The sequence below is a fragment of the Babylonia areolata genome, chromosome 20 (assembly GCF_041734735.1).
Source record: "Babylonia areolata isolate BAREFJ2019XMU chromosome 20, ASM4173473v1, whole genome shotgun sequence".
Taxonomy (NCBI): Eukaryota; Metazoa; Mollusca; class Gastropoda; order Neogastropoda; family Buccinidae; genus Babylonia; species Babylonia areolata.
Window position 1 is genome coordinate 22,881,313 of NC_134895.1, and position 12,500 is coordinate 22,893,812.

At 43.2% G+C, this 12,500-nt stretch overlaps 1 protein-coding gene across 1 annotated transcript in view; it reads left to right on the forward strand.

Annotated features, from left to right (window-relative positions):
* Positions 1–12,500, forward strand: part of LOC143294560 (somatostatin receptor type 5-like) — a 100,923-nt gene that overhangs the window by 77,532 nt on the left and 10,891 nt on the right. Inside the window, exon 3 of the mRNA XM_076605935.1 lies at positions 6,114–6,237. Coding sequence (XP_076462050.1) covers positions 6,114–6,237 — 124 coding nt within the window. The remainder of the gene's footprint in view (positions 1–6,113; positions 6,238–12,500) is intronic.

A 12,500-nucleotide genomic window follows, 5' to 3' on the forward strand; every position in this document is an offset into this window, starting at 1 on the left:
GCTATTACAATATCAGGATGAAATAAAATTCACAGTATCCATAGTTATCGCATGATGAAAGAAGAACACGAAAAAAAGAGAACGAATAGTTTGGACAGTTATCATCATCACCGTCCGTAATTACCGATGATTACAAAATCGTCCAGGAACCAGGCACCGCAAACGAGCCCGTATTGGGAAGATCTGATTCCGGCTTGACAGCCTTGTTTTTAGAGAGGTGTCAAACCTCATTTGGGTCTTTGCTACCGGTGACTGAAAGCGATCGCTCTCTTCCTAACTGAATTCTGTCGAACATTATGAACCCTATGGCAGGTGTTTGTTCGTTCAGATGCATTCAGGATTTTCCTGATCATTTCTTATCAAGATTGGTGAGATAATGGGATTTCAGAAATACTCTTGTCTGGATTTGCAACTGACGTTGTGGTAATCATGGTTGCCATGGTGGTATTGTTTTATTTATCTTATTTTTGTTGTTGTTGTTTTGTTTGTATTTTTTTGTTGTTTTGTTTGTATTTTGTTGTTGTCTTGTTTGTATTTTGTTGTTTTTAGGAAGTGTTGTTTGTCAAGCATCTTTTTTTCACAGCACATGTGGTGAAGCGTGTATGGATCAAACCCCGATCTTAAAAACCTCATTGACTGAAAATGAAACTGTGCATGTTCGTGCGTACCCGTGTGCGCGTGTGTGTACGTGAGTGCACGCATGCAGGCATGATTGTGTGCGTGTGTGTCGTGATTACTGATTAACCGACTACAAAACCCATAACGAAAGAGAGAGAAGGGATGGAGAGACGGACTACTTACTAAAAACTTTCCATTACAGGAGGAAGATTTGATTTATCACTTTCATATCCCTCCAGTCCGCTTAACCAGGTCTTTGCTGGAGAAGTAGGAAGAAGAGGGGTGGAGGAAGGGTGTTGTATGGGAGTCGAGAAAAAACGACCAACAACGGCTGAAAAATATCGCGAGTTTGGTTACACATAGAAAAGTGTGGACGGGAAAGGTGTTGGGTCCTGAAGGTGGTTTGGCTTGCTCAGAAATGCCTGCTTTCCTCTGATCTATGATCCGACTTCATTGGAACGGACAAACGCCTGATTGTACTCCTTTGTGACGGGCGCAGTAGCCGGGTGGTTAAAGCGTTGGACTTTCAATCTGGGGGTCCCGGGTTCGAATCTCGGTAACGGCGCCTGGTGGATAAAGGGTGGAGATTTTTCCGACCTCCCAGGTCAGCATATGTGCAGACGTGCGTAATTGTGCCTGAACCTCTTTCGTGTGTATAAGCAAGCAGAAGATCAAATACGTACGTTAAAGATCCTGTAATCCATGTCAGCGTTCGGTGGGTTATGAAAACAAGAACATACCGAGCATGCACACCCCCGAAAGCAGAGTATGGCTGCGTACATGGCGGGGTAAAAACGGTCATACACGTAAAAGCCCACTCGTGTAAATACGAGTGAATGTGGGAGTTGCAGCCCACGAACGGAGAAGAAGAAGACACATCTCTGTGACTGGACAGCTGCCGAGACTGAGCGTGAGGGTTTGATCGTGCGACGACCAACCGAATTTGGTTTTTTGATACGATAATAACAAGGTAGATGCGTGGTCGTCAGTGACTCCCTGACTGATCAGTCAATCCATTGATTGATTGATTGATTGATCGATCGATCGGTCGATCGGCCCTCACTCTGCACCAAAATAGAATTGCCATAATGCACACACACACTCAGAGCCACACACACACACACACACACACACACACACACACACACACACACACACACACACACACACAGAGAGAGAGAGAGAGAGAGAGAGAGAGAGAGAGAGACTTTGACATTTTGTTATTACATGTAAGGGTCTATTTTCAAGCGGGGTCGGATTATTGAGAGAGAGAGAGAGAGAGAGAGAGAGAGTTCTCATGCATGTAACTGAAACAGAGCACGATAGAAGCTCAGACGTTTTGCACAAGCTCTTGTTGTTGTTGAGACTTTGTATATTGAACGCTGTATGCTGTCTCGCTTTTTTTAATTTAAAACTCATCCATACATACCCCAGTTCCTGGCGGAGTGCATGGTAAACAGGGAAGTTGTTCAGAATGGGCGAGATTCCTTTGTGATTTGAGCGTTGGACTTTCAGTCTGATGGTCCTAGATTCTGATGGGTTGAGGATGGAGATTTTGCCAAGTCAAAGAACAATATGCAGTGTGCATACACACATAAAATATCGCACACGCACTTTAAAAGTCCTGTGAAATAATGTCCGAGTTGTCGGTGGGTTATGAAAGCATGGAAATATATTAGCGTGTTGCTTTTGATTGTGTTATTGAAATATGTTTAGAATAGAATTGCATGTATGCACACACACACACACACACACACACACACACACACATATATATATATATATATATATATATATGTGTGTGTGTGTGTGTGTGTGTGTGTGTGTGTGTGTGTGTACGAGAATCCCAGATATCGTCAAATTTGGATCAACAGCCAGAACCGAAAATGGCACGGTGTGGTCCCTCTTTGCTGTTAGAGAGAGAGAGAAGATAACAACAACAAAATCCACAAAAAAACAGCAACAACTGTGACATCTTATTTCCCCAATAAGTAAGCCGACCTTGTCTTCTGTTGAGAAGACAGTCCTAATCATACTAATGATAATAATAATGAATATTTGGACGCCCTATCTCCGGAGAGCCCAGAGCTTTAAGAAAATTTTTGTAATACAATTGCACATACATAATTTATGCTGATACACTTCATAACATTCATTTGCCAACACGCATCACACAATAAACAGGTCACACACACACACACACACACACACACACACACACACACACACACACACACACACACACACACACACACACACACACACACACACACAAAAGACACACCACAGTGCGGGAAAACTAATCATGACAACTGTGGAAAAGGTGAGTTTTGAGAGCGGATTTGAATGAGGACAAAGACTGAGCGTGTCGGATTGAATAAGGGAGTTTTTTTTTTTCCAGATGACAGGTCCGATGAAAGAGAAAGCACGTTCCCCATGGAGTTTCTTTCCGAGTCGCCTGAATCATGGCTCTGTTGTGCGGGGGCTGAACCCCACAAAGCACGCTGGTGTCGGGTGGGTGAAGAGTGCGTCTTCAGCGCTTTTCTCACCGCTTCCTGTCCACTTAGCCTAATCATTCCACCCCGGAAAAGCCAGCACGGGTAATTGTACGCTCCGCTCCAGTGTCCATTTACGAATTTGGTCTCACATGGGAGAAAACCATCCGAATATTGACATGAAATTGCCCACTGCAAAGAGGCCTTGGAACAAAGGCTGTGTTACGCGTGCTACATTAACCCTGTTCTGTTTCTTACCCAGACCCCCCGTTTTGCGAACACGAACAAATGGTGCAACACACAACGACACAAGGCTATATATGTATCATTTAATGAATTTGTGTGCTTTTGTCAAGTGGATTATTGCCCAATATCATTCTTATTCGTGAATTATTGCTCAATATCATTTGTGGTCTCTCTCTCTCTCTCTCTCTCTCTCTCTCTCTCTCTGTGTGTGTGTGTGTGTGTGTGTGTGTGTTCTTTTTTGTCCCCTTCTCTTTAAGATACTCTACGCTTGTATGAAGTGCTGAAGGCACATGTGAGAGCCGTTTCTTCTGGGATTTTTTATGCCCACATTCATAGGCGGCAGTACAGACTTCGCCTTGTCTAAAACAGTTTGAAAAAAATCAGTCGAGCTGAAATTCGCAATGTGTCCTCGGGTTTTAGGCATATTTTGAAAAAAACAATGGATTGGTTGAAGAACTTCAGCCAACGGTGGTTACCAGACGACAGACCACGTGGGGAGGGGCGGGGGGAGCGGAGGTGGTGGGGGCGGGGGGGGGGGGGGTAAACCAAATGACCACAACTTTCAGAGGAACAACACATGTTCCGAACTCTCCAATGCGAATGAACCCTATGCCTTTTCGTGCAGGCCTTCTGAACAAGGTGGACCATCGCTCGTAATTCTCTCGACAGCCAGTCGGGCTGAAATTTAGCACTGTTGACAGTTTCAGACGCCTTGAAATTTTAGGCAGACTTGAAGTTGATCCTTCCTTAATCCGGAAATGACAGCTAATGGCAGCGACACAGCCGTGCCGCCTTCAGTGGCTGTGGACATGGAACCCTCCCCGTGTTTAAAAGCTCCGTTATTTCTGAGCCTCGTCAAGCCTGGCTAGTTTGTTTGTGTTCGACTTGTTTTGTGTCATGCTGGGTTCGATTTAATGTCATATGGGGGTTAGTTTCAGAGGGTAAACAGTGGGGAATGATCTGTGTGGTATCACACCCAGTTCACCATTTCCTGCGCCATCAGAGAGTAGGCGAAGCCGGAACAGAAGAATCTCTAAGTTCGCATATGTCAATCGAAAGCAAGAGTTTGTCAGCGAAACTACAAATAGCGTCTCTAAGAATCAGATCTGTTACAAATTCATAACATTGGAAGTTGTGTTCACTTTTATGCAGCGGCTGAGCCATTTGGGATCTTGTATCCGTCTTCCTGTTAGAAGAAGATAACGTCATGTTAAAACCAGACCAACGAAAAAGCAGACAAGCGCCAGACTGTCTTCCACAGCGCATGGAGAGAATGGTAATTAACCAAAGTTTTGTTCCGAATTAATGCAGTATCGCCGCTTCCATTAAGCTTGGGGGACAGCAGCTATAGCAAGACGTCTTAATGAATAAAATATGCCAGTCATTGGTTTTCCCGTTTCTTGTCCGAAGCTGACCAGTAAAAGATGACACCTGCCAAGCTTCCAACATTCACAAGACCTCTTCACTGAAAGCTCTAAACTATCGAGGGCGTCAGTTCTGTTGTCCTCTGCCCATTACCTTGGATCAATTCCTCACAGTTGTTATACACACTGGCAGCTCTGTTTCCACAGCACGACATTTAACTTTTTGTCTGGCTCTGAAACATTTCTGATCCTAGCCGAGACTGTCTCAGTTTTCTTTAAACTCTGGACATCAGAAAGTTCTCTGAGCAGTAAATTACCCTCAGGAAGAACAGTGACAAGACAAGACCGTCCTCGCTAGGGCTCCAGCCACACAACAGCATCAAGGAAGATGGAAGTGTTGAAGTGCAGAGACAAATCAAAGCACTTCCGCACCAGTCATTCACACGCATGCATAACTCTAAAATTGGAGAAACTGAAGACAAGGAAGAGGTAGGGGAGGCTGAGACTCTCAATCCCACATAACCAAAGTTAACCGTTTCATAAAGCGGGCGTAACAGCCGAGTGGTTAAAGCGTGGGATTTTCAATCTGAGGGTCCCCGATTCGAATCCTGCACACGGCGCCAGGTTGGTAAAGGAGGGAGGTTTTGCCTGTCTCCCAGGTCAACAGATGTGCAGACCTGCTTGTGCCTGAACTCGTATCGAGAGTATGTGCATGCATAAGATCAAATTAAAGATCCCATAACCCATGTCAGCGTTCACTGGGTTATAGAAACAAGAACATACCCCTGTCCGAAAACGGAGTATGACTGCCTACATGGCGGGAATGAAAACGGGCATACACGTAAAACCCCACTGGTATATACAAGTGAACGTGGGAGTCACTCGTGGCAGTGTTTGATGATGTATACTGTACAGTGCAAGTCAGTGACAGTGGTGTCCCACCTACGAGCCTTTTAACTGTGACACAACACAATGTTTGATGATGTATGATGCAGGACTGACGACGTGTGATGAACGTTTGATGATGTATTATGCGTGTTTGATGATGATATCTGATGAATGTTTGATGATGTATGATGAATGCTTGATGATGTATAATAAATGTTTGACGATGTGTAATGAACGTTTGATGGTGTATGACGGATATTTGACAATGTATGATGAATGTTTGACAATGTATGATGAATGTTTGACGGTGTATGATACACGTTTGATGACGACGTACGAACTATGCCGTGCAGGATGGTAGCAGTGTTGTTCTACTCTGCAGGCCATGTACCTGTGACATAGCACAATGTTTGATGATGTATGATGGATGTTTGATGATGTGTGATTAATGTTTTATGATGTACAGATAGATGTTTGACGACCTACGACCTGTGCTGTGCAGGGTGGTGGCCGTGGTGTTCCCCCTGCAGGCCATGTACCTGTGCACCATGCGACACGCCCAGCTGGTGGTGGTGGGGGTGTGGGTCCTGTCTGCAGCCCTCACCGTGCCCACGCTCTTCATCTTCGTGAGTCACGTCATCCTTCCTTCTTCTCTCTCGTACCTTGTACGTGGGGCACACGCGCGCACGTGGGGTGTAGAAAACCAAAATGCACGCGCACAAACATATCACGCACATGTACACGCACACCCACCCCCCATACACATCAGCAAACCGGAAAGCTGTCCAGCAAAACGTGACTTCACGCGGATATCGTTAGAGCACAGGGCCGGAATGGACGGCCCATGCAGTGATAACAGGGGGTCCAGGAGGTGACAACAGCGTGTCAGGGGAAGTTGGAAAACAAGATAGCAGCTGTTATGAGATGATCACGACGTCTTGCGTAAGGTGGTGGATCGGCATTGAGCGGGCCACACGGAAGGGGAGACGAGATCTATGAAGCGACTACTGTGAACAGAGAACAACGACAACAAGAGGCAAAGCCCTCATGACTCACTTGTGCTTTACGCTTTTTCCAGTAAAGGAATCATGAGGAGAGAAAAAAAAGAAATTAAAAAATCGTTAAAAAGTGTTCTGTATTAGATATGATAAATAAACAAATAAAGAGATAAACACACACACACACACACACACACACACACACACACAGATATATATATATATATATATATATATATATATATATGTGTGTGTGTGTGTGTAATATATACATATATATATATATATATATATATATATATATATATATATATATATATATACGTATATATATATATATATATTCATTTATTTGTTTATTTATTTATAATAAGCTTGGGAGAGAAAAAAACAGGAGAGAAAAAAGGGCATGCGAGTGGGATAGAACTATGCATGTGCATTTCCAAAGCAAGCAGACTAATCCCCACTACTGTGGCGTATCTGACGTCATTTGGCTAACTATTGCTTTCTTCTTCGTGTGATTGTATTGGACGTAATAACGCCGTTTAAATCATGTTTGTTTGTGTGTGTGTTTTATTATATCTCGATTATTCTTTTATTTCGGTGATAAAGGAGACGTCGCCATCGCTTCAAGCACATCGCAACACGCGGTAGATCTCTAGATCGGCACGAACCAGCAAACAAGGGGCTGGCGAAGAAACGATCGATTCAATTTTTTTTATTTTTTTATGTTCATTCCAGTTAATTCAGGGTCCACTTTAGGATATTTATATGCAGCAAACATGTCGATGGTGTTGTTAGTATCTCTGTATGTGTTCTGTTCAGAATTTGTATTTCTTTCCTTTTAATTGTGAACAAGAAAAACGAGATAATGTCTTCTCACGACACACAACCTTCCTTCAGCAAGTCAGTGGAAAGTGGTTTTTAGAATTTTCGAATTTCGGAACGAACCTTAACGAAATAAAACTCTTAATGATACGGGAATACGGCTTAATTCAGGAGACTTACAACCTGTTATTGGTATGACTGTGGAAAAAAATTGTTATACTATGTTTAAGCCAAATTTGGTATTGGCAGACAAAGAATTTCCAGAGAAAATGGCACTGTTAAAGTTTAACACACACACACACACACACACACACACACACACACACACACACACACACACACACACACACACACACACACACACACACACACACACAATCAAACACCAGGTTAAAACATCGACTCACTTTCTTTACACAAGTGAGTCAAAAAAGTGCGGTCTTTTCAGCACCTCTTCTTCGTGTTCTTTTTCTACGTCGTCTATTGCCGCGTCGATTTCACTCGTGAGTGTACGTGCATGGGAACGTGTTTGAAAATTAGATACTGTTTAAACCAAGGACTGATAATTAACTGTTAATTAAAAGTTTAATTGTCACAGATTTGTGCCACGTGTGCTTCGGCACTACAGAGAGAGCTGTAGGGGAGGCATCGGGGGTGCTGGTTGGCAGGACTACAAAAGCTGCAGCACTAAGTAATTTCACAAGCAATTAAAACACCGAGGAACACCCCACACGCCAAGCTCAGTTCACTCCACAGAGAGCGCATGATGATGATGATGATGATGATGTGTGTGTGTGTGTTTTCATACATGCAATTTGTAGTATTGTCTTGGTGTAAAGATACTCATAATTTATATGTGTTGTTTGTTTTTGTTTGTTTTGTTTTTTTCATGTGCAGAGGTATGTTATCATGCACCTTTGTATATGTCTTGTTTCATGTGAGGCGCTTAGAGTCAATTACATTGGTTGTTTGCGCCATATATGTACTATTATTATCATTATCATTATTGTCATCAAAGTACAGGAAATATGACATATATTTCACATCACCCGACAAAACGGCCAACAAATCAGGATGTTTATTATGTATGAACTGTGACGATGACAGTTTTCAAAGTACAGGAAATATGACATATATTTGACATCACCCGACAAAACGGTCAGCATTATGTGTTAATTGTGGCGATAACAGTTTTTTTTTCCACCGAATTAAGAACGCTTTAAAAAAATTAAAAAGAAAGAAAGAAAAAGAATTCTGTCCTAGAAACGGAACAACTGGAGACAACTTCTGTTCAGTGAGAAGTACGATGAAGCTCGGGTTTATCTGTCGTCTTTCTTGTTATCTTTTGGTGTGTCTGTCAAAGTCCATCGTCGTTGTGTGTTTGTGGCTGAGTGGAAAGATCCTGGCGCTGAGCGGCACCATCTGACGGACCTTCCAGTCCCATCGTCAGATAGCCTGATAACTTCCATACTCCTTAGGGCCGGAAGGATCGAATCAATGTTATAAAATAAAACAAAAAGAAGAGGGGGGAGGGGGAGATTGATTGGAAACCGCCTCCACGTCCCTCAAATGACAACCGCCATGAATCTGCCGACAACAAAAACAATGGTGGGAATCAGCACGAGCATTGAAGTTGAGAGGAAATCGAAAGTAGGGTCACCATGAGAGCAAGACATGAAAGGACCGCAGAAACTGTTTTTTTGTGTGTGTTTTTTTTAAGAAATAATTTTGATGATGAACGAAGATGATGAGAAAGTGATCGAGATACCAGTAGCCTGCAGCACTGCAAATTGTTGGGACACATTGGATAATCGATCATAAAGGAGTAACACGGGTACCTTTCGATTCCTGCCCTGCCAAGTATTGTATTGTATTGTATTGTATTGTATCGTGTTGTATTTATTGCTCTTTGTCACAACAGATTGCTCTGTGAAATTCGAGCTCCTCTCGCCAGGGAGAGCGCGTCCGTCTCTACAGTGCAGCGCCACCCTTTTTTTCTGCCTGAAAGTGTATTAATTTTGTTTTCCTACCAAAGTGGATTATCTACAGATTTTTTTCCCATGGACAACCATTTAGTAACCGTATATTCTTTTGCGAGCAGTAAGTGCGCGCTGCACATGGGACTTCGGTTAATCGTCTCTTCCGAAAGACTTGCACCCACACCACCAATCAAGGCCTTGTGGAGGAGGTGGGGAGGGGGGGAGGAGAGTGATAATCCCGGTCAGTATATGTCATATTAGTTGGTCAGTGCACTGCAAAATAACGAAGACATCGGTCAGTGTGCTGTACTGCAAACTGATGGCGATATACAATCACTGTACATCAAAGCAAGGACCCACATACCCATCAATTTAGCCTCCAACTTATTGAGTTAGGGAAGCGGCTGTCGGTTGCTATCTAAATGGAGGAACGCAAAATCTTTTCTTTCCCCATTTAAGTTCAAGAACTGCAGATGTACAAGTTTTAAAGTGCAAGGACTGATTTACTTTTCTTTTCCTTTTCTTTTTCTTTTTGCTCTCTCTGTCTCTCTCTCTATCTATGTCTGTGTCTGTCTCTCTTTCTCTCTTGGGCGAAGACTGGATGTAAAAAAGTAAGTTACTTGCTTATCTATTACCCTCAGTTATAAAGAATTTGCCTTGTCCTCTCTGTCTGTCTGTCTGTCTGTCTCTCTCTCTCTCTCTTGTTCTCTCTCTCTCTCTGTGGCAAGTTATCGTTCAACCACCCTACAACTCTGCATGATATAATGACCATCTGTTTCCTCCCTCTCTCCCTCCGTATCTCCACCGCCTCTACGTCTCATAGCATCAAAAGCTTGTCTTTTTTTCTTTCATGTGTAATTTACAAGGCAAAGCAAGCGTCAGGCGACCTCAGACTCTGCATTTTTTTAAGGAAACGAATTCGGGCGAAGGGGTGTAAAGGGAAAAACGAAAAAAAAAAAAAGAAAATGATCCGGTGCCATGACTTAATCACGGTAGAGAAACCTGGTTGTATGCAGTGCCATGAGGTAAAGAGAATCAGCAACACTTTCTTTCTCTTTGCTGTTGAATGATAGACGAGAAAACGTGGAAACAACAAAACAACAACAACAAAAAACGGTAAATGTCACGAGATCAACTGGTGTTTAAATGTTCGTGTCGCCAAAGCCCTTGTTAATCTGTCGGGCGTGTGCGCATGCGTTCGTGCAAATCTCGTGATTCGCGAGGGAGTGAAATGAACGCGGAAAAGACATATGTCTGTCGTGCCCTCTTCATTTTAATCAGCAACATTAATTTTTTTTTCTAACATCCGTGATTTAAACTTCTTGTCTTTTTTTTTCTTGCCCAGTGATTCACTCCGGTCTGTTTCTCAGTTTCCCAAGGCCCCCACCCCACCCCCCGACCCCCCAAAAAAAGAGAACGCATGATTTTTTTTTTCACGTGTAATACCATATTTTGTGATACTATACGAACAGAAAGCTCGTAAAAGAAGAAGAAAGAAAGGAAAGAAAAGAAGAGAAAGAAAGAAAGCAAGGTGAAAAAGGGAAAGAAAAAACACACACTTTTTATGTCTTTTTTGTCTTTGTGTTATTGTTGTTGTTTTTTTTTGGGGGGGGTTGTTGTTGTTTTGTTTTTGTTTTTATGTTTTGTTTTGTTTTCAAATGGCACAAACTCCAAACGAACAGACCAAAAAAAAAGCGCTTTGTTTCATTTCATCATCGCGTATCTGTGCGCTGATTAGGACCTGTCGTTGTAAAGCCAACGCTGCTATAGTTAGTCAATTAGTAAGTTATATTCGAGTTTAACATCGACAGTCACCAGAGTTGATATGGTACACGGGGAAGTGCCATCCCAGGAAAAAATCGGGGTTGGAGGGAATTGGGAGGTGGGGGGGGAGGGGAGGAGACCTATATAACACTACACTGACACCACCAGAATGACACCACGTTAGCGAAAATGTCTGTGCGTGCGTGGGTGTGTGAGTGGGCACAAGTTTTTGTATTGATATGCACACGTTTTTATCCTAAATTCTATTGTATTTGTGTTTGTGTGTGATTTTCGATTTATGTCTGTACATTTTTATGTACTATAACCCCCATCCCCACCCCCACCCCCCACCCAATATTCCTTGTGACCCCGGTAGACTTGGTAATAAAGACAAATTCTGTTTTATTCTCTTCTATTCTATGCCGAGCCCTGGACACAGTAAATACGAGCTGACTGCCCCGATAACTGTAAAAAAGAAGAAAACCCTATGGGTTCTTCAACGTTTAACATACACTGAGAGCTATATTATCAAAAGTTTCTCCATTGCAATGGGAAATCATTTACAGCTTAGTCTTTTGTGATGGACTAGGACTCTCAAACTAGGAGGCAAGATTGCACTGGCTCTTAGCGCTGCAGCCTTGGAGGCTAGTTGGCCTTTGAGAACCATCCCAACACCGACTGTCCTAAAACCCTCTTGGCCGAGAGAGTGGGGATGTAACTTGGACAAGACACTCTCCACTATAATCAAATTCTAGCCCGGATAGTCGTGACAGCAGTTGCCTCGTCTGCTGTTCTGATGGTCATAGTCGGACACTACTGACTATCATATACAGCGCCAATCTCCGGTCACAGACCACACTCCAAGCACTCCAAGTACTTCACAAAACACGGGGTTAGTTGCGCGACAGGTTGCCTGCACGATAGAACCGACTGACAGCTGCCTGTAGGCGCTTGTCATTCGTTTCCTGTTGTCATTCTGAAATGCTTCAGTCACCCGAGTGTATTGTTTTGCCAAGGATAACTCTCTTGTTGTCGTGGGTTATTTTACGCGCGCTTAGTGCATGCTGAACAATGGACTACTGTTTGTCGTCTCATTCGAATGACTAGCGTCCAGACCACCACTCAAAGTCCAGTGGAAGGGGAAGGAAATTCTGGCGAATGTGGGACACGATGGAAGTTGAATTGATAGCTCAGTGCCAGTGAGATATACATGTCAAACAGTCGGACCGGTTGTTGCGTAGGTACAGACAGGCGTGTTTTTTTCGAACCGCGATTCTCTCTCCGTCTCTGTCTGTCTGTCTGTGTGTGTGTGTCTCTCTC